Here is a 22,574-nt window from a genome sequence, read left to right on the forward strand (position 1 = left end):
GGTTAAACCAGGGACTTGGGGGTCAGGGAGTTTAGAGAGAGAAATGGGTCGCGAGGTCCAGATGGTAGCTGTCAAGAATACTTATAATAGCAAGAACACTAATAAAATCTTTTAAAGCAAAACTTTAGTAAGGGTGACTCGGGGTAGCAGGGAGTGAGAGAACAAGACAGGATGTGTAACGGTGTGAAATGTCTTTGTTTAAAATCTAAAAGTATTTTTGGAACCTGAGACTGTGGCTTTGGGAAGATGTTGGGGATGAATATAATATAGAGGGGTTCAAACATACTAGGAAAGATCAAGTAAGTGAGGTGGGGGTGTAGCTCAAGGTGCAGGAAAGGACCAACTCATGATTAGAAGGGATATATGGATTTAGCTCACACATGAGAAGGACTGCTACTGACTGCCATTTTCAGACACAATGTAGTGTGAACACAATGCCCTCTGAAAATATAAAATAAGGTTGTAGGGCGGGGAGGTGAGACTATTATTATGGGTGACTTCAATTACCCCACTATTAATTAAAATAATTTTAGAGGTTATAAATTACTACTGTATGTCAGCCAGCCAACAAGAGGGAAATCAAATCCCTGTTATCAATCAGCATGGGAAAGACCAAAGCCAAACTGTTCATTCAGAAGAGACACCTACTGTACATGTAGTAACTGACCGTTACAAGTCTGGTAATGAGTACAAAAATACATAAATACTTAAACAAAGAAGGCTAAAAGAAAACCAATCATCCATCCATCCATCCATTCATCCATTATCTTAACCCACTTATCCTGAACAGGGTCGCCGGGGGGCTGGAGCCTATCCCAGCATACATTGGGCGAAAGGCAGGAATACACCCTAGACAGGTCGCCAGTCTATCGCAGGGCGCACACACCATTCACTCACACACTCATACCTATGGGCAATTTAGACTCTCCAATCAGCCTAACCTGCATGTCTTTGGACTGTGGAAACCGGAGTACCCGGAGGAAACCCACGCAGACACAGGGAGAACATGCAAACTCCACACAGAGACGCCCCGGCTGACCGGGATTCGAACCCAGGACCTCCTTGCTGTGAGGCGGCAGTGCTGCCCACTGCACCATCCGTGCCACCCTGGTCTTAACAATGAATACACAAATAGTATACAGCTACAATGCAAATTCAGAATTCAGATTTGAATAAAACACCCTGTCTAGCAGGGCTCCCTGGGTGCAGCAATCCTGTCCCTCCCAGAGCAGTAAGGCTGCATGTGGCAGAGCAGTCCATGCTACGTGTCACACACCAGCAACAGCCTAAAGCTCAGTTGTTCCAGATGGTGAGCATTGGACACCTGACCCACTTTGTCATTTAGTCAAACAAACAGTACACTGAACGGCTGAGATGTACAATGGTGCATGGCAGCTAACAAGTTTATAAAGACAGGGTTTAAGGCCCCGCTATGATCACGAGCTGCTGTTAATTGGTCGAGATTGCACCAGCTCAAGTTTGACCTTGAGTTGACACAGTTTACAAGTATTTTCAATTAAATTGAAATATGGCAAGAAATCTTGAGGGGAACCAAGCTATAGGGGGATGCCCATCCTCCGCTGGCCTATAGGTTAAGACAGTAACAGTTCATGTATTAAGCTACCAGGTTATCTAGTCCACATGGATGGATGTAGAGTGTGCAGTTCAGAGGGGAGGGGGTGAGTCTGTGTTGGGTGTAGACTGTGCAGTTCAGAGGGGAGGGGGTGAGTCTGTGTTGGGTGTAGAGTGTGCAGTTCAGAGGGGAGGGAGTGAGTCTGTGTTGGGTGTAGAGTGTGCAGTTCAGAGGGGAGGGAGTGAGTCTGTGTTGGGTGTAGAGTGTGCAGTTCAGAGGGGAGGGGGTGAGTCTGTGTTGGATGTAGAGTGTGCAGTTCAGAGGGGAGGGGGTGAGTCTGTAGGATGTAGAGTGTGCAGTTCAGAGGGGAGGGGGTGAGTCTGTGTTGGGTGTAGAGTGTGCAGTTCAGAGGAGGGGGTGAGTCTGTGTTGGGTGTAGAGTGTGCAGTTCAGAGGGGAGGGAGTGAGTCTGTGTTGGGTGTAGAGTGTGCAGTTCAGAGGGGAGGGAGTGAGTCTGTGTTGGGTGTAGAGTGTGCAGTTCAGAGGGGAGGGGGTGAGTCTGTGTTGGATGTAGAGTGTGCAGTTCAGAGGGGAGGGGGTGAGTCTGTAGGATGTAGAGTGTGCAGTTCAGAGGGGAGGGGGTGAGTCTGTGTTGGGTGTAGAGTGTGCAGTTCAGAGGAGGGGGTGAGTCTGTGTTGGGTGTAGAGTGTGCAGTTCAGAGGGGAGGGAGTGAGTCTGTGTTGGGTGTAGAGTGTGCAGTTCAGAGGGGAGGGAGTGAGTCTGTGTTGGGTGTAGAGTGTGCAGTTCAGAGGGGAGGGGGTGAGTCTGTGTTGGATGTAGAGTGTGCAGTTCAGAGGGGAGGGGGTGAGTCTGTAGGATGTAGAGTGTGCAGTTCAGAGGGGAGGGGGTGAGTCTGTGTTGGGTGTAGAGTGTGCAGTTCAGAGGGGAGGGGGTGAGTCTGTGTTGGATGAAGAGTGTGCAGTTCAGAGGGGAGGGAGTGAGTCTGTGTTGGGTGTAGAGTGTGCAGTTCAGAGGGGAGGGAGTGAGTCTGTGTTGGGTGTAGAGTGTGCAGTTCAGAGGGGAGGGGGTGAGTCTGTGTTGGATGTAGAGTGTGCAGTTCAGAGGGGAGGGGGTGAGTCTGTGTTGGATGTAGAGTGTGCAGTTCAGAGGGGAGGGGGGTGAGTCTGTGTTGGGTGTAGAGTGTGCAGTTCAGAGGGGAGGGGGTGATTCTGTGTTGGATGAAGAGTGTGCAGTTCAGAGGGGAGGGAGTGAGTCTGTGTTGGGTGTAGAGTGTGCAGTTCAGAGGGGAGGGGGTGAGTCTGTAATCACTTAACCATTTTCTACAGTGACATAATAACAATCGGCAGCTTGTGAATTCTGCATATATACTACTTGTTTCCAATTCATTCATCCTTGATTCTGGACAGACATTAAACCTACATTTGCACCACGTCACCAAGTCTCAAAAAGAAACCTCCATACCAACAAACATACCACAGAAGGGTGGTACCAAGACAATAAAGAAAACCAAACATCTTGAGTCTGCCAAACCTCATTGGAATTATGACCGAAAGCGAGTGCTCTGGTCAAAGAGAAGCAGCTCATACCTGCTGTCAGATACAGAGGTGGGTCATTCCTGTGTTTGGGATATTGTGTTGCCAGTGGTCCAGGGGCACTATTTACCATCAATGGCATAATGAGTTTAACAACATACAAGGAGATTTTGGTATAAAATGAACACGTATACAGTAATCATTACGATAAATGAGGTTAGAACATGTCAAACATATCCTTCAAGGAATGCCTCCTTTCTGGAGTTACATTGAATTTGTTTTTTCATCTTCAAAACATTGAAATCGGAAGTTCAGCACATGCCCTCCATTCCCAATAATCATGAACTAACATCATAAATATGCTTGAAAAATATTTACATTCCCAAAGAATAATTGCATGAGAATGTGTCAATGTCAAGCAATGTGTCCAGAAACAGCCTTTGCCAGGAGCATACATGAGCTGGGTCACGGCCCAGTCTTAGCAGCACAGTTTGCTTGGGCAGGAAGGGGCTCTGGCACCGTAACTGTAGCTTGGACACACTTCTTCAAGGCCGAATGTAAGGCCAGGTGTTGGCGGCCAGACAAAAGCATGTCTTGCACCTGACTGCTTCATGTTAACAACCTGGAAGGGACAGCCATCTTCACACACAATGACAAACAGTTTTCGGACATGGGTGGGACCCCATCTTGCTGCAACCTGGGCAAAGCTTCCGTTTCCTGTTCCCGTATATTGTTTTGGGAAAATGGACCCAGTAAGCCTGACTGCTTCCCCGTTTCCCCAACTCCTACCCCGTAACAAGAGCATTTGCTGAATTTAAAGCAGCATGTTAAACATTTTTGCAAGGAGACTGACAAAGGTGCACCATGAAGGCGCTCATATTCTAAAGAGAAGGAGGCGATGTGGTCTGCTCCGTGTGTCTGGGTGATCATTTCATATTCCTCAAAGTCAATTCAGTTAATTGCCCATGATGAAATCATGCCACTAGTAGTTTTATTTAATTACTTAAGAATCAATTGCCGATAGAAAATATCTCCTTGATTTGACATGCATGGGTTAAAAGAGTAGCTGTGTCTCAAACAGCGAACCTCCTCTGCACTACCGTGCTGCCGAGTGCACGCTCCAGTCAGCGTTCGGGAGTTCGCACTTGGGAGCATGAAAGCACGGGAGTTTGGAACGTGGGACTTCATTAGTGGGACGCACATTGCTGCGGCATCTGACCTTCAACCTCTGACCTTTGACCTCTGACCTTCAACCTCTGACTGTATCTATCTAACAAATGCCGATGGCATTTAAGTTGCACTTAATAAACATAAAGATGACATGTAAATAAACATCCGATGAATGTGCTCTACAAGCAGATATACAACTGAAATAGTCTGATAGCTATATGTACACTCAGAAATGAAGGTACAGTGAAATGTGTCGAGCTAACTACTACTAACTAACTACTCGAATTCCTTTTACTAGTGTTCAAGAAGCCAGGTTTGTGGAGGCAATGATAGCTGCCTGATATTAATGGCAGCTTTGAACAACTTTCAGTGAAAATCAAAATAAAGCTGTTATTGCCTTGTGAGAGACTGTCTGTTTCCATTATTCGTGCTGTTTCTGTGCTGTTTCTGTGCTGTTTGGGAGCTGTTTCTGTGCTGTTTGGGAGCTGTTTCTGTGCTGTTTGGGAGCTGTTTCTGTGCTGTTTGGGAGCTGTTTCTGTGCTGTTTAGGAGCTGTCTCTGTGCTGTTTAGGAGCCGTTTCTGTGCTGTTTCTGTGCTGTTTAGGAGCTGAAGCATTGCAGCATGGAAGGAAAAGCACCAAGCTCTCTATACGCAGGACAAAGACGCTGCTTTTGATTTTATGCATCCTCCCCAAATTCTACATTCTCCTACAGGTGTACCCCAGATACTAAATTCTTAAACTAATGTGTCTTTAAACGGTGTGTTGCCAGATTTCTGTATCCCCAAGTTTCCCTTTTCCACCATCAGCTTCTAAAATGATGCAGAATGAGAGCAAGGCAGAAGAGGGCTTGCATTGCAGAACAGGAGATCTCCACTTTCACTTATTTCAGAATCTCAATTTTCCCAAAAATGAGGCTTTTCTTAGCTTGGCTGAACGGTCTCCCTGTTCTCACTCTGAGCCCCCCTCACTCCCTCCTACTCATCCCCGAGTAACTACCAGGGGAGACTAAACTAACAGAGGTCCCCCTTCTAAATACAGAAGCCATGTGGAAGTGGTTTATTTCTTCCTGCACTGCCTAAGCTCTCTGTTGAGCAAACAAAGCTCACAGTTTAAAAGCAAAGAAGTTTGTAAAAACAGTATCGAAGGTGACAGGACAAGGGCCGTCTTTTCAATTGCATAACTTTTGTGATTTTGAGATTTAGATTTCAAAGACAAACAATCTACATTTAATGCAGATTTCAACATTGTCACAAAATTAATCTCATAAAAAAACGCCAGCTCTCTCAATTCCCCTGTCCAGATATCAGCAGCTGAGGTTCTCAGTATAAGAGTAAATGTGCCTCGTGCATGAATCACTCCAACGAACAGATTTGTTCCTAAATCGCTTAAACTGCACTAATTATTTCTCAACTGAAATGTTTTCAGAGACGGCCCACCATATTATGTTTTACCAAAAAACGAATTAGCTGCAGTCTACCCAATCAGGTATCAATCGTCCATTGTTCTAGTAAATCCAATTGGCCATCTATCTGACATCTGACATCTATCTATCGTATATACTATACTTATGGACATCTTCATTTAGGATAGTTGTCTGAAATTAGGTGCATTTGCTGAATCCATCATGGCACACTCTTATCCATCATAGCCTATCAATTAGAGGAAAATAAAACAAAAAAACGAACGCAATATTTTTTTTTTGCACCCAGACAGCAAGCGACTCTGGGTCGGATATGCCCCAATTTGGGCCTGAAGTCAGCCAGAGACCGGCAGAGATCTGGTCCGGAGTCACTTGCATTCAGGCAGCTTGTCAAAACATTTCAGAATTGTTTAATTATGCTTTGCAGTATGGATGATATGGCAGAAAAGCCATCTAGTCAGACAGACGGAGAGGGGCTGTTTGAAGTTGTCAACTGGCTGTCCACTTCACTGTTTAAAAGTGATGGGGAGCCAATATTTATTTGATTGAGAAGAAATTAAAAAATAAATCAGCTTTTATAAAGTTATTTATTTTAGTTTGATTACATTTATTTCACCAAATATCAATAATTATAATACAAATTCAATTCATTGTCATACTTTTTGAAAAGGTAGATTGGTCAATAATATCATTATTAGACAGGTACTAATACCTTGTTTTTATTTTCTCTTTACAAAGACCAGATACTGTAGGTAAGAGTAAAAAAAGTGACTTGACTTACTTGGGACTTGACTTGCCTTAACTAAGGCCTTGACTTGACTTCACATAACCCGTGACTAGACTTGCCCAAGAGAAAATGGCTCGAGACTTGCTTGAGGCTTCGATAAGAGGGACTTGGTCACATTTCTGCATAGCTCATATCAACTTCAATGGAAAGTAGTCTAGGCTGGTAGCCAGTATTAGGTTCAATGGTCAGAGGGAGCTTCTGGGTTGTGAAAGCTTAGTGTGAAAACGTGTACAGCTTTAAAGCTGCTCTTGGATATTTATAAACAAATGAAAAGCCTCATCCATTATATTTTTGAGAGTAAATTCAGGCAATTTATTTGTCCAACTAGCCTTAGATGTAAATGACATGTCCCTAAACAGTATATGATGGCAGAATTGAGGAAAGGATGAGAATACAAAGTAGAGCTAAACAGGTAATTACCTGCTCAGTTAATGGTGCCTTCAGGACCATCATGTTCACTGACTCTAGCAAGGCAATAAAAAAAACATCCGTCCTTGGCAATCATCGCAGTTTCAGTTCAATTCAGCCTATTCAACACAACAGAACATCTTGTACCAGTTTAGTGATTGTGGCTGTCTTCCCAGGTCTTAACGATCCATCCATCCATCCAATATCTTAACCCGCTTATCCTGAACAGGGTCGCAGGGGGCTGGAGCCTATACCAGCATACATTGGGCGAAAGGCAGGAATACACCCTGGACAGGTTGGCTGTCCATCACAGGGCACACACACCATTCACTCACACACTCATACACTCATACACTCATACCTATGGGCAATTTAGACTCTCAGCCTAACCTGCATGTCTTTGGACTGTGGGAGGAAACCGGAGTACCCGGAGGAAACCCACAAGAACACGGGGAGAACATGCAAACCCGGCCGACCGGGATTCGAACCCAGGACCTCCTTGCTGTGAGGCAGCAGTGCTACCCACTGCACCATCCGTGCCGCCCTGGTCTTAACAATGAATACACAAATAGTATACAGCTGCAATGCAAATTCAGAATTCAGATTTGAATAAAACACCCTGTCTAGCAGGGCTCCCTGGGTGCAGCAATCCTGCCCCTCCCAGAGCAGTAAGGCTGCATGTGGCAGAGCAGTCCATGCTACGTGTCACACACCAGCAACAGCCTAAAGCTCAGTTGTTCCAGATGGTGAGCATTGGACACCTGACCCACTTTGTCATTTAGTCAAACAAACAGTACACTGAACGGCTGAGATGACAGGGTGTTAGTGGCAGTACATACACATGTGGTTGTACATGGTATTCCAATGCCATCTGCTACTGCCTTCATGCCCATTCCAATGTTTATGCCCATGTCATGCACCCTGGATTCTCACAGTTCACTCAGAAATTAAGGAAACCAAGCCATCAAAGGATAAAGTTTTCTCTGCTTCCACAAAGAGAACATCACTATGCTCTGAAGATATTTACAGTACTACTGACATACTGACACTGAAAGACTCCATAGTAAAACAAATATGGCCTTCCACTATTTCAGAGATTTTCCTCTATGGTATGGTCGCAAAAAGCATGTTGTCTCAACACAAACTGATATGGTCATCTTTCAGGGCTGGGAGCCTTCATCAGCACTATCATTTCAGTTTCAGGTTTCCATGAATTATACCACCTCTGAACAAACCTCACCCCCCAACGAACCCAACCCAGTGATAATGATTTCAGGAAATCAAAGAATGTTCATCAACCAAAGTTTCAGCTGTTTTAAAGCATTTCCCTTCAGTTCCTTTCGCAGGCTTGGGGTTTAATACAGCTCCAAGGCATGATTTCCCAGTCATATGGGAGCTTTCTATCCACACAGATATTCTCATACCTTTTTTGTTTAGAGTAGCCTATACGTTCTTGCCAAGGCAGTGTGTTTATTACTGGCCATTTTTATACAAATGAGGTTTCAGGAGCTTTGCTTTAAAGACACTATGTAGACTAATTGGTATTTTCAGACCACGCTACTTCAAGCCCTGATGCAACATCTGTTTTGTCTGGCGCAACAGCTCCCTGATTTCACTACTCATGCTAATCATTTTATACCTCAAAGGGTCCAGAAAGCATCATCATCAAAAAGTTCTGCTCTACTATTAGTTCTCTAAACACATTTGGAAGTGTTTCAAGACATACCTGTCTCTCTCTCACTCCCTCTCGATCATGACTCCACTCGTTGCAGGGTTTTGTTTGTTATGGAAAATTCATAAACGTCTATTTAACATTGTGTAACTTTTTCAATCAAAGCTGGAGCTGGAATTCCCTTAAAGCTCTGCTCTATTGACACAGGGAAACAATCACACCCACCTGAGGCGCGAAATAAATCACGCTCCGTGAACACAATCACATAGGAACAGCAAGTCTCCATAGGAACCAAAACAGTGGTAAGCGTGGGCAGCTGCAAGACCATGCAGGAGAGACATTCCTCAACTGCAAACACAAATGCAAATTTCCAGAAGATAATCCTGACGCTTTGTGAAAAGTCAGTCAGAGATAGGGCTGGAAGCCCAGGTGGATGAAATGCCAAGCCGTAATTTTTCATATTAAAAAATAACATTTCATGTCTACTCAAGTTGGCATTTATGTAGCAATATATCGATTCAATGGGCTTGTGTTCTTAAATTGCTCCACTATGTGCTATTTTCTGGTGGTGATGTTGGTTTGTGGCATTCCTGCAAGTCACTCTGGATAGGACCGTCTGCGAAATGACAGCCATGAGTAACAACTGACTGATAAATGACTTTGACAGGTTCTGCAATCTCCTATGTGGCATTTCGACAGCAAATGCCGCTGTTCCACTTTTTCCAGAACAGTGTCTAACAATTTTAGATGAGTAGGCGACTTCAAGTTGCACGTGTTCCACTGGTTCGGGAAGAAGCACAAAATTGTCTACCCAAAATGCATTCAGCCCACCCCTTCACACTTTGCAATCCACCAGCTGCTTGGTTATTGTACCTTAGGAGGACTACAGGATTATGTACTCTCACCGTACATAATATACTGGAAGTGTCTTATGAAGCAGACGTGACAATGTGCCATATAGTGACCTTTTCATGATTCCAAAACATTGTCAAGATGTCACAGTAACCTTTCCATGTTTTTGAAATATTTTAATAACCCACAGTCATAATTCTCTTTCATGTTGTCAGTGATTTTGTATGTTAAAGGCATTTAATGCAGGATTTTTTAGCCTTGCTATAGTCCTGTGTTTACAATCCAAAAAATCTCCTCGGTCCGCAAACCTGCCCACTTCCTTTTTAGATTTCAAATCCATTTTTATCTCAATTTTAGAACACCAGTGTGAAACACCACAGTGTCACCAGTGTGGAAAAGCAATTTAAAGGTTGACTCAGGTTTACGAACGGTCCCTGTGTGCCTGTGGTTTCACTTCACTGCACTTTGGGTTCTTGGCCATCACCATAGCTAGCTAGCTACGAACTCTCTGCAGAAACCTGTTCCCAGCCCACAGTCTCTATTGCCACACCTGCCCCTCCATGCCCAGAAACACCCCAAACACATTTTAGAACAACACATACAGGAACATGAGCACAAAGACAGAGATTGCCAGCGCATCATAGATATGCCTTATCGCGATTATTTTACAATGTTTTCAAGGTAACATTCCTGCGTATTATGCCTTTAAATCAAGCCTTGAATTATAACATATTTTGGTTCATCTGAAACAGTAATTTGCAGTGAATTACTAATTACTAATGAATTAAAACTTCAATACAATTCAATACAATAGTCAGTAGTCTTTTTTATTTCTTTTTTACTTTTATTTCATTGCACCCGAAAACACCAAAACACAGCAACTTACACCTGTGCAAGATGGCAGAACACCTTTGTTCTTAAGACCCAGGCTGAAGAGACCTGACTAAAGGCAAAAGTAAGAACACATACTTTCGGTTTGTAAGTGCTTTATGCAAATACTTTCACCAGGCCTTTGGGTGTCACAGACAAGTGGGGGTCACTCTATTATGAGAGTGTGCTCTTCCAGCAGGGCCTCCCCCTCGCCATTTTCCACCTTCTTCAGTGATTTAAGGCACGTTTCAGTGCCATGAACTTTTTCCTGCAATGATTATTTCAAACAAGTTCACGTCTGATGCTCTAACTGTTATTTTTCTCCCTTAGACCTAAGCATCATTATTTCAAACTATGGCCTGGATTCAATCAACTATTAATAAATGATAAAGGTGTTTCTAACACAGTTCACCCAGGTAAATTTGGTTACTGCTGCACTCACTGGGCACACAATAAAAATATAAAACCGAACAATGTCAGCAGCATGTAAACTAACCAAACAAGTCTGAATTTTGACTTGACCTTGCCTGAAATGAAGTTACTCTAAAGGGGGGTCAGTTTATAAATGTATATCACCAGGCAAAGTGCTCTTATATTATCCTGTATTTATCAACAGATTATTCTAATTCTAGCCAAAATGGCTACATTTCTCATCAGTAAATATAAATCTGTAACTCATTAATTTAGAATACACAACGCAAGACCTCACTTCAATGCATCGTACATCAGTAACGATCTTGCATGATTTCTTTTTCATAAGTACTCACTGGAAATGAGTGCTTTGAGTTATGTGCAGCACAGCTGTGGAAAGGAAGGAAAGCTTCCCAATACAATGATTTAGAAAAGTAAATTAATTTGCAAATGTATAGCCTTGCAGTTAATGCATGTCTACAGGAATTTTCATTAATCGTGTACACACATTATTATCCTGACATTTGACTATGGCGAAGACCCCTCTCCTCTCACCCAAATATGACTTATTAGATATTACATATTACATCATTACATGGTATTTTCTCTCTATGGTTTACTTATCTAATATGCGGCTGTGATCTAAAGTTATGCTTTATGGTGGCACATGATGCAAGACCATTTTGGGAGATGTGGAGCACTCTACTTTGCTCTGTTGAGAGCAAATTAAAAATGTGCAAGAAATCTACCTTAAGGCGAAAGGTGCATGACTAGTTAGAAATGTACACACCCTGCAATGGAGAAGTAGGCTGTTCCTCTGATGACAGAAATGTGCCCAATGGCAAGTTATCATATCAGTGATGATGAGCAGTGCTGTCAGTGAACAAGGGACAACACTGGAAGCCTTGGGTAAAACAAAAAAATTATTAACCAAACATAAAACGGGCTTAAGGTACATCCAAGTGACCAATTATGTAATGCAAAATTAGTGCTTCACCCTAATTTCGCTGCAGCTTGGAAGTTGACTGCCTACACAGGTCAGAATCGAAAGTGGAATTACTCAAGTCGTTTTCTGAAAAGGGTGAACAGAGCAGAACGAAAAGGGATTTCAATTCAGAAAATGCAAATCTGACAAAATTGCGGAATATGGTCCTTCACAAGGTCCTTTTATTTACTGTAAGAAGGGAAATGAAGAGGGCAAATACATGTTTTAGTTGAGGGAACATTGTTTTAGTTGAGGGAACATTGTTTTAGTTGAGGGAACATTGTTTTAGTTGGGGAAGGCCTATATTTTCAAGAAATCCACAAGATATATATTCACCACAAAATACGTGCATAATATTGGGTAAGGCATTGAAAGGCTTTGATGCTGCTTACAGTAACTATATTTCTGGCATCATTACTGAACATCTTCATGGAGAGCCAGCAGCTATTATGTCATATCTTTATTCATTTAAGTATTTTCTGATCTCAGTCATTGTCCAAGCATTCGAAAATATCTTCTTTCTGGGGTAAAGAATACAAATACAAAACCATTCATTTCAGAGATCTTTTTGTTGTTGTTGTTGTTGTTTTTCAAGTGTGTTTATTCATTTGCAAGCTTTCTCAGAATAGCCATTGGGTTTATTTCAGTTAATACCCATTCACTTAATATCTTAGAAACAGAATGAGGCTTATTAAACAACCCAGATGCAACACTAGCAAAGCAACAATTTATCAATCTTATTATGACACCCAAACCCAAACATTAAAAGGGGACCAATCCACAGTTTACATTACATTACATGTCATTTGGCAGACACTTTTATCCAAAACTTACAGTTGATTAGACTAAGCAGGAGACAATCTTCTCCTGGAGCAATGCAGGGTTAAGGGCCCAACCTTCAGGCCTGTCCTAAACATCAATACCTTTTGCTTTGTTTAACAGCACTAAAATATGGCCCCATCCCCTATTTAATCAAATTGATGATGGTGTGGCATTTTACTTAGTTCTGATTTCATCAATGTTTCATTGCCAGACAGCCAGCAAAATGTCTGGCAATCGTAATAACAGTAACCCCCGTACTATCGCACAATTCATAAATAAATTGTTTTGAAAACTGTCATAGGTAGTAATGCAGTCTTTTCCTCACTGAAGCAATTCTATGGGAATAGACAAATCCTGCGGGTGTCGAAGAAGTTGACCTATATTCCGCAAAAGTGCTTACACTAGCACTACACAACTCCACAAGACTGAAACACTTTCAAAAAGAGCCTCTTAGTTCTCGCTGCGTTCCACCCCTCCCTGTTTCATCTCCCTGGGTCACCTGATCAGCTTGACAGAATACTTTCATTCCCAGTTTGGAAAGAGTCATGCCTGCAGCCCTGCGTTGCTAATGTACCACTGAACTTTTGTGGCTAATCTAGTCCACTTATGATTAAAGCCTTTTGAATGTCACACTATTTACCGGCAAGCTTTGTTATGAAATTGTAATATCTTGTACCCAGAGGGCTATTTGGCTCTCTGCAGTCAACAGAAGAACTGCTCCATCTTGACTCTGCTCCATGTTTTCTGCATACTTCCTCAATTTAAAATACACACAATCCTTTCACTGTTTGTGTTAGACCCCAAGAATTGCTAGTTTCAATGCTGTTTCCACAGAAATGTCAGTGATGCTATTCAGAACCTAGTAGAACTCTCTTCTGGCTGCCAGCCAGCCAATCACAAAGCAGCCATAAACTTCAGATTCCAAGTGAGGTGGAGCATGTCTATCTAATGCACCCTAGCACCATAGCACCACATTCATGAATAAACGGGGAAATAAATGCAATCTAGCTAGAATTCAACCCTTTAATGGGCTTACGCACAACTAGTAAATAACTTCAAAAGCTGTAAACAACCCCATGTTCCATGACCATAACCTAGCTAGCCTTTTCAGTATCAAACTGCCAAACTGATATGACTTTAAGTGGATCAGAAGGGCTTCTTCCTATTTAAGCATTGCATTTACTGTCCTGGAGTGACCTCTATGTTAATACAGTTAAAATAAAATCAGTATTTAATCGCCTAGGCCTTCAACTGCCATATTTCGAGCAAGCAGGCAGTATAATGCACTAAAGGATTTTAGTACTGGTGCCCATCCTTGGATTTGTGACTGAAGGGACAGGGTTGCACAAGTGCTGTGGTCAATTCCATTGCACCACAACAAATGTTATTTGAATGAATGAATTAATTAATAAGTAGACATGAAGAAAATCTATTATGAAGTGAACATCGTAACTTGTCCCAAAAGATTAAAGAACCTATAGTAACATAGCTCCAACTGCCTGAACCTTCAATTGATATCTCAAATTACACTAACAAAAGCTGGGAATATTTTTTTGTATATATATACCCCACAGCGGTATATGACTCATAGCAGCTTGGTGTACGAAGACAACATGACTGCCAATGTCCGCTTAACATTACAAACTGCTTCTTGTGAGTTAGACGTGGGCAGTGCTGTATTTGTGAGGGTGGTCAACTACATTATGCATTTATTGATGACATTGAAAGTAGTTAAACCAATATGGATATTCTGGTAAACTCTTCACAGTTATTGATGACATTGAAAGTAGTTAAGCCAATATGGATATTCTGGTAAACTCTTCACAGTTATTGATGACATGGAAAGTAGTTAAGCCAATATGGATATTCTGGTAAACTCTTCACAGTTATTGATGACATGGAAAGTAGTTAAGCCAATATGGATATTCTGGTAAACTCTTCAGTTATTGATGACATGGAAAGTAGTTAAGCCAATGTGGATATTCTGGTAAACTCTTCAGTTATTGATGACATGGAAAGTAGTTAAGCCAATATGGATTTTCTGGTAAACTTCACAGTTATTGATGACATGGAAAGTAGTTAAGCCAATATCGATATTCTGGTAAACTCTTCAGTTATTGATGACATGGAAAGTAGTTAGGCCAATATGGATATTCTGGTAAACTCTTCAGTTATTGATGACATGGAAAGTAGTTAAGCCAATATCGATATTCTGGTAAATTCTTCACAGTTTCACACATAGATGGGCTATTCTGTGAAAAATCTACCAGAGGTGTGGGAGTTCACCACTCCAATTTTGGTCAAACTTTGTCTAAATATTCTTTATACACTCAGTGAGCACTTTATTAGGTATTTATTCAACTTATTTTTTAGACTTAATAAGCCTTCTGCTGCTGTAGCCTATCCACTTAGAGGTTTGATACGTTGTGGAAACCCCAATTTCCACTTGCTGTTTTGAGTACCATCCACCCGCTATTTCAGAGGCAATAACCCTAGAATGACAAACCCAGTGAGGCTAATTATTTTTGGACGTTCTTTATTTAATATATAAAGAACATTTTCACAAGATTGGAGCGGTCAACTCTCACACTTATGGTTGATTTTTCACAGAATTACCAAGATATTACTGATAGTGGAGAAAATAATCTAGAAAACAGCAGTGATAGGTTTTTGTTTTTGTAGATTAATGAGCAAATCAGAGGAAGACAGAACAAAAAGATCAAGATGGAAAAATGACAGAAAATGAGCAAATAATGAATTAAATTTACATGAGATCATATATTAGTAAAAAGAAAGTGATGGTCACTTGCACTCAGTATAATACACAGGTGTGAGCTACTGTATGTTTAATATGAATGTGAAATATGACGTGGTACCGTGGTTTGGTAGTTGGCAAAACCTATTCTATTTGTTTGACCAGTCAAACACCAGTTCAATTTTGCTCAATTACTCTTAGTATATTTTGCCGATTGAACTGTCAACGCTTGTGACCTCAGACTGTTGTATCATTGCAAGCATGCCAGGAATGAGTTGGAGTTACTGTATTATACGTTATTTACTAAATAAAATACCGGAAAACGTGTACCTCAGCAGCACGTCATTTTAGTTTCCAATGGTATTTGCAACCCAGAATGTTTCACTTTTGGTAATAGAGTGAATTTACATAGTGACAATAAACATACATTACAGCTACTGGATGGTCTGCAGTTAAGGTTGAACTTGAAAAATATTGTCTTGCTTTTCTGCCTTGTGATGAAAAACTGAAATCATAATGTGAAATCTCAAAAAGAGTCTTCCTGTGTCCATGGCTCTGGATATAATTTAAAGTAGGCTAAATATGTAGCCTGTGCCGATTAACAAGTTGTACGGAAGTGGCTGCGCAGTGAATGGCTATTAAGACGTCTTGTTTTAATTTACCAAAACTCAAAACCATTCGAACGTGTAGCTCAGCATGCCAGGTCCCAAGTACAAAAATACATCCTTACCAATCCCTTACAGGTGCTTATGGCGGCGGTCCCTTGAACGCTGGAATTCGTCACTTCCCCCAGAAGGTGACAGGCATTATCCGTGGAGACCTGCAGCTGCCGCTGCGTGCCATTAGAGAACCCGTGTCTTCTCTCGAGCACATATTGGTCTGAGAGCAAATGACTATTGACTGATAGGTTAAATGTTAAATTCCAGCCTCCATATGGAACTTTGTAGTACACAAACTTTTCGGTTACTTCCACATCACGCTTACTCCGCCCGCGGTTGAAGTGATGTGTCAAAGAGAAAGAGACGAATTCTCCGTCCCCGCTCACTTTTTCTGGATGGACCACGGAGAACTCAGGATGAGACTTGATGAAGTTGTCTGTGGGGGGAAATGCGTAATCTAAATATGCACTTCAAACACGATACTTGCACATTATAGGCTAAGCTTGCCTTTCGAATGTCATTTACATTGCAATTGCCATGAACCCGTTCGCAGACACATGGTTTTTCATTTGGCTATTTGAAATGGCAACAGAACTATGCTTGTCATGAAAAAAAACAATATTGTATGTACACACTATTAAACAGTGTTTTTATATTCAACAGCGTGCCATGACTTTCAAACCAGACCAAGTGGAAACACAACTTTTGACAAATGGGTAACAGACGCGGGAAACTGTCTTGGTTCGAGTTTTGTTCTTGTACAGTTCTGTGGTTTAGTCCCTTAGACTATATCGGACACACTGAATTTAACTAATCTGAAACATGCACACAACTACAGACCTACGCCTATCATCAAAAGGATGAGTGGCTGCTGGAGACCGTTGTTAACAAGCATTCGCGTTTGCAGTTATTTGTAACTGTGGTCGGGATCGTGCGCAAAAAAATATATTTCTTTAAATTAGACCGCCGATTACAGCTGCAAAACAAACACTAACCTTGCTCTGTGTCTGGAAAGTGGAAGTTGTCCGGCTGCAAACACTCGACGTGGCCGGTTGCCAAAAAGAAAACAAGCTTTAGTAGAATGAGAACCCGGCTCTCTGGAAGACATTGCATATTTTAACAAGCTAAAGTAACCAAAGGGGCAAGACGCAAAGAGTCATAAAAGTTGCATTTAACATTAATTAAAGGCGGTCTTGCGACCACTCAGTTGCAATAGCGACGAGCGTCATTTCAGGGTGAATTCGTGATGTGAAACATACATCGAAGATAGGGAAAGAAGGGGAAAGATATCGTGTAAAGTAAGACGCGTTCCCAGATTGCAAGGGGAGGAGTATTCCAAGGCTAGTATCTTGTTTCTTTTTAGAGGGGCAGAGGGAGTTGGGGGGTAAGCGTTCTAGCTGCAGCTGTATCACTGTAATGATGAATAACATTCGTCTATCCCATGACTACAATAAATCAGAAACCACAGGCTACGCCGCGAAATTACAAAATCTTTAAGAACATGAACCGCTTTTAAATACGTAACTTCAAACGCACATTCAATTTCCATGTAACTTACATTCAGCATTTAACCGCCAATAATAAAATAGTAGGCTACTACTTTGTTTCCAGATAATTTATATTTTACATTAGCCTAGCTGAAAGTGAGCTAGCCTAAAGAAAGTGCACATTGGAATCCTAACTGAAATTAAGAATGGTTGTTTAGGGGCAGCTGGACTCCCAAGTGAAATATGATGCAACACGATTTTTGTCTCCCAAAGCTGGCTATTTGCACTAAAACGTGCTGTAGAATTTGAAAAGTAGCAGATAGAGCAGCTATATTTAGAATGTAAGGCATATCTACAGCCAGATGTTGAAAAGATGTTGTATTAGTATGCATTTACCGAAATTCTACCAAAAATGTTATGCCAGAAGTATAAACTGGGTCAATGAAGTGCATTTCATGTAGGCCTATCTGTCAGATAAGATGTCCAGGCCTACACACTGTATGATAAACAAAGGCAACACTAACAAGCTGTAATCATATGCTGGAACTTCCCCTCATGTGTATATTGCAGTTCTACAACCAATTCTGTTTCTTCAGAAGCAGACACAGGTGTGGAAAAAATGGCAGGTTATATCATCAGACAGAGTATAATCCAGACAGGCAATGGTTAAAAACCGGAAAGACAATCCAAAAACAGGGCAGAGGTACAGAGCCCACAAAAACAAGTGAAGAGTCCAGGGAAGCAGGCAGGGGTCATACACAGGAATCCAAAAGCAAAAATCAATGAAACAAGACAGAATGCCACAAGGGCAAGGGCAAGGGAACAAGGAGGCTAGAACAGGGGGGGGGGGGAAGGGATAAAGGGCTCGGGACTCAGAAAACAAGAAATGACAAACTAGCACGGTGCAACTGAAAAGGACAGGTATAAATACACGGGAATGAGACAAACTAGGCGGGGCATGGGAGTGAGGGTGGTCTAACAAATAAACATCAGGTGAGACACATGAAAGGGTAATAATACAATAACGAGGGAGAAACAAAAATGCAGACTGGATTCACAAAGACACACATGTAATACAAATGGCTCCGGACTAGGGAGTAGACAATTGCACAGAATGAGATGTAGAAATACAGAGACAGGTGTGAATACTTTGCTGAAACTAAGCAAGTAATCAGTGATAGAGTAGGGAGGCGGAGTCACAGAACAGAATTGAAACTTGAGATGCGTTGGTAAGTTAGTTACATGATTACAAATACCCAAAACAAGTGAATGTTAGTTTGTTAGTTTGATGAACATATTAGTGTGTTAATATAATTAGTACTGTACAAATTCTGTTAGTTGGGAGTAGTATTAGTGCTATGTACAAACATGAAATGGAGAGAAAGCAGGAAGTAATAACAGCAAGACAGAAGGAATCGTGGGAAACCGGAAAATGCTGAAACGACCCAAATGGTGAAACACGCAGACAGGGGAGTGACTTGGGCTAATAAACATTCAGACTTAGACATCACAGGGGAAGATGTGTAAAGACTAATGAATGTAAACAGAACACCAGACATGAATATGAAAAATAATAAATTACAAGAATAACAATAAACTAACAGACAGATAACAGGAACATAAATTCTTTATAGTGTGTTTAAAACCTTGCATGGAGCAGTCATCAAACATTGTAAACAAGAGGATTTTGCTTTCTCTGAGGACATAATCAGTTTTAGACAATATTACTTGTTCCACACCAACCCAGAACTGATGGTCTTGGCCAACTCTGGCAGTGAAGTCTTGGAGGATGACGAGTTTGTCTGCCTTTGATGTTGATGTTGAGATGGGTGCGTGGGGGTTTGGACCCAAAATGCACGACTCAGAAACAATGATGTAGTTTAGTCCCGTCAGGGCTTTATTCGGGGAAATCCAGAGAGCGTAGTCAAAAAACAAGCAATGTTCATACACGTAAATATCCAGCCAAAAAACCAAAGCGCAGTACCGAGGGAGAAGGCAGTCTCGTAGTCGGTACACCATGTGGGAAGTCTGGTGGCCAGGAAAGCTGTCAGCGGGGCAGAAGTACAGGTGAACGGTAGGCAGGCTCAGGGTCGATGACGGCGCAACAGTCAAGTCTGCTCCGCAGGGCAAAAGTACAAAAACAGCAGGCAAAGACATGGTACAGGCAGGCAATGGTCAACAAAACATAAGTCAATAATCTTTGGTCAGTAAACAAGCTTGGCTCATCACAGGTAGACAATGGCTTGCCAACCGCTGCACTGACAAACAGGAGGCAAACAATTTCGCAAAGACAAGACATGAAACTGAGCTTTATATGCAGGTGAAGACAGGTGTAGACAATTAGCTTGAGAGCAGCAAGAGAATGGAAATCAGGTGTGGAGGATTGACAAGTTAACAAGGTAATTAGTCATCGTTAGTAATAAACCTATCCTGCCCTAGCATTAGTAAATTAGTAAATGACATGCACAAGAAAGTAAGGTAACATGAACATGATTAGAGTGTTAGTATTACCTAATCCTGATCTAGCATTAGTAGATTAGTAAGTAGACAAGGGAAATTGAAACAATTAGGTTGTGAGTGACAGAAAGGGAGAGAGAGAAAGCATGAATGTAAGACTTGCAGAAAGACATGAAAAAGTGTATGCTAATCAATGACCAGTACAACGTAACATGAAACATAAATTGTGACATAACAAGTTTGCGAAATAAGACAATAAACTAAATAACATGACATGGCAAGACTAACAATTAAATCGTAACAACAACTAAACCTGAAACATGACATGACATGAAACATAAAAACGTGGTGATACTAGACTAACATAATACGTGACATGACAATAACATAACCAAGACAATAACTAAACATAAAACATGACATGACAAACATGAAACGTGACAGATTTGACAGTGACAGTTTGATGTTAATAATTATGGTCAGGTTGCCTGGGCTGGTACAGTATCAACACCTCAGCTCCTTGCCACAGGAGTTCCCCAGGGCTCAGTCCTAGGCCCGCTTCTTTTCTCTCTTTACGCTTGTTCCCTTGGCCTGCTCATGGTCTTTCCTGCCACTGCTATGCTGATGACACCCAACTCTCTTTCCCACCATCTGATACACAGGTTTCAGCCCGCATCTCTGCTTGCCTGAGTGACATCCAGAGCCGGATGGACAACCACCATCTAAAGCTCAACCCAGGTAAGATCTTCATTCCTTCCAAGTAGTCAAGGGGCCAGCCCCAGCTTACCTCCAAAAAATCATCAGACCCTAAACGCCTGCTAGACCTCTTCGTTTTGCCACCACAGGCTGCCTGGCGCCTCCCCCTCTCTGAAATTCCACCTCCCGCTCACGAATACTGTCTGTTCTGGCTTCACGGTGGTGGAACAAACTCCTCATGGAGGTCAGAACAGCAGAATCTCTTGCCATTTTCAAGCACAGTTTTTTGCTTGTGTATTAGGATGATACCTTTATTAGTTTTGTTTGGCTAGGGAAGCAGTGTATTTTTGCGTGTTGCGTTATTACTATTAAAAAAAAATCTGATCCTGCACTGGTCCTTATCTTTATTGTACTGGTAGCAGTTGAAATTGTACTTCCCTCTTGGGTCTTTCAGCGCATTTATCCCTGGTATGGGTATGCACTTTGCACTTTGTTGTACGTCGCTCTGGATAAGAGCGTCTGCCAAATGCCATTAATGTAATGCAATGTAATGGTTTAAGGTCATGCATTATAGGGAAGCCTGTAGCCTAGTGGCTAAGGTACATGACTGGGACCCGGAAGGTTGGTTGGCCAAGCCCCAATGTAGCCACAATAAGATCCGCACAGCTGTTGGACCCTTCAGCAAGGCCCTTAACCCCAGGGGGGGATTGTCTCCTGCTTAGTCTAATCAACTGCAGGTTGAGAAAATAAGAAATTATTATTATTATTATTAAAAGCGGAAACCAAACCAACCAGACAGACAACCCAGACAAGAAACAAGTGGGAGTTTTACATAAATGACAACCATTTAGATTCACCATTACACTGAGCAGCATTTAGATTCACCATTATATTGAGCACCATTTAGATTCACCATTACATTGAGCCTGGAGTCACAGACCAAGCTTGACCTGACCTCCATCACACTATTTTACCTACTGTGGGTATCTGACCTAATGTGGATAGGAGACGGATGTGGGTACGTATTGTTCCGGGCCTGGGAATAATATCATATAAATTTGTCCTTGGAATTTTATCCAGCAGCCCCACTTACTTACAGTATATTAACCATTATTCCTGTCAGCATATGCGAATATTGAATATGCATCACCAGCTCTTACTTAGCTTAGTAACATTAAAACTAAATGCATAGGTAAAGTAAAGACTATACTTGCCTATTTAAAAGAAATGCCATTGCTGTTTCAGCAGCCAATAATTTAATTCCAATTTCTTGGTCAATATAGATATCCAGAAAAAGGAAAGATCACTCACACTTGCAAAAGAAAAACAACGGACATAATTGGCAGGTTCCAAGTGATGCATTCAGTAAATGTTGTTGTGCTAAAGCGCTTTGTTCGCATTAAGATAATCCCAGTGCCACATGCGGCCTGCAGCCAGATACCTGGGTATGACTCATATGATACAGGTTAGGGCCCAGTGCCCATCCTTGCCCCTCTCTTCATAGCTATGATCATGTGGATCAGTGGATGGTAACAGCTTTACCATAACAAAATCAATCTTGCAGCTGTGCTCTGAAAAAAATATTGCCTGACCCCTGACAGTTGAGTTAACTGTGTAATCTTTCTAGCATGTTGCCTACTTGTTTCTGACATGTCTCTCAACTTCACTAGGAACTTGTAAGAGCAATGTAGTTGGCAGATTCTCTTGTAATGTTGTTGGGTGATCGCCTCTCTGGAAACCCCCAGAATGAGACTGTGTTTACCATTTGACCCAGGGTCAGCAAGGTTTGATGAAAAGACAATGCTCGTCAATACAGGATTATCACTGCGCTGTCTGGTGGTTAAATGGTTAACCAAGTTTGTTAGACGTACAGAGATGATATCAGCAGGATGGTCATTGTTGTTACCACCGTTTTGGGACTAATGGTAACTCTGCTGGTCCCATAGAGACAGGTGTTGTCATTAATTTGTAATGTTTAAACTTAATTACTGTATCTT

The 22,574-nt window shown here is 41.7% G+C and overlaps 1 protein-coding gene and 1 pseudogene across 1 annotated transcript in view; one reads left to right on the forward strand and one right to left on the reverse strand.

Annotated features, from left to right (window-relative positions):
- adamts12 (ADAM metallopeptidase with thrombospondin type 1 motif, 12) overlaps positions 1 to 17,197 on the reverse strand; it is a 71,017-nt gene extending 53,820 nt beyond the window's left edge. Inside the window, exons 1-2 of the mRNA XM_061261419.1 lie at positions 16,933 to 17,197; positions 16,009 to 16,373 (exon numbers count right to left, since the gene is read on the reverse strand). Coding sequence (XP_061117403.1) covers positions 16,009 to 16,373; positions 16,933 to 17,050 — 483 coding nt within the window. The 5' untranslated portion in view covers positions 17,051 to 17,197. The remainder of the gene's footprint in view (positions 1 to 16,008; positions 16,374 to 16,932) is intronic.
- The window catches only part of LOC133140479 (dual specificity protein phosphatase 4-like), a 257,554-nt pseudogene that overhangs the window by 221,524 nt on the left and 13,456 nt on the right, over positions 1 to 22,574 (forward strand).

This window comes from Conger conger, chromosome 11, assembly GCF_963514075.1.
Source record: "Conger conger chromosome 11, fConCon1.1, whole genome shotgun sequence".
NCBI lineage: Eukaryota > Metazoa > Chordata > Actinopteri > Anguilliformes > Congridae > Conger > Conger conger.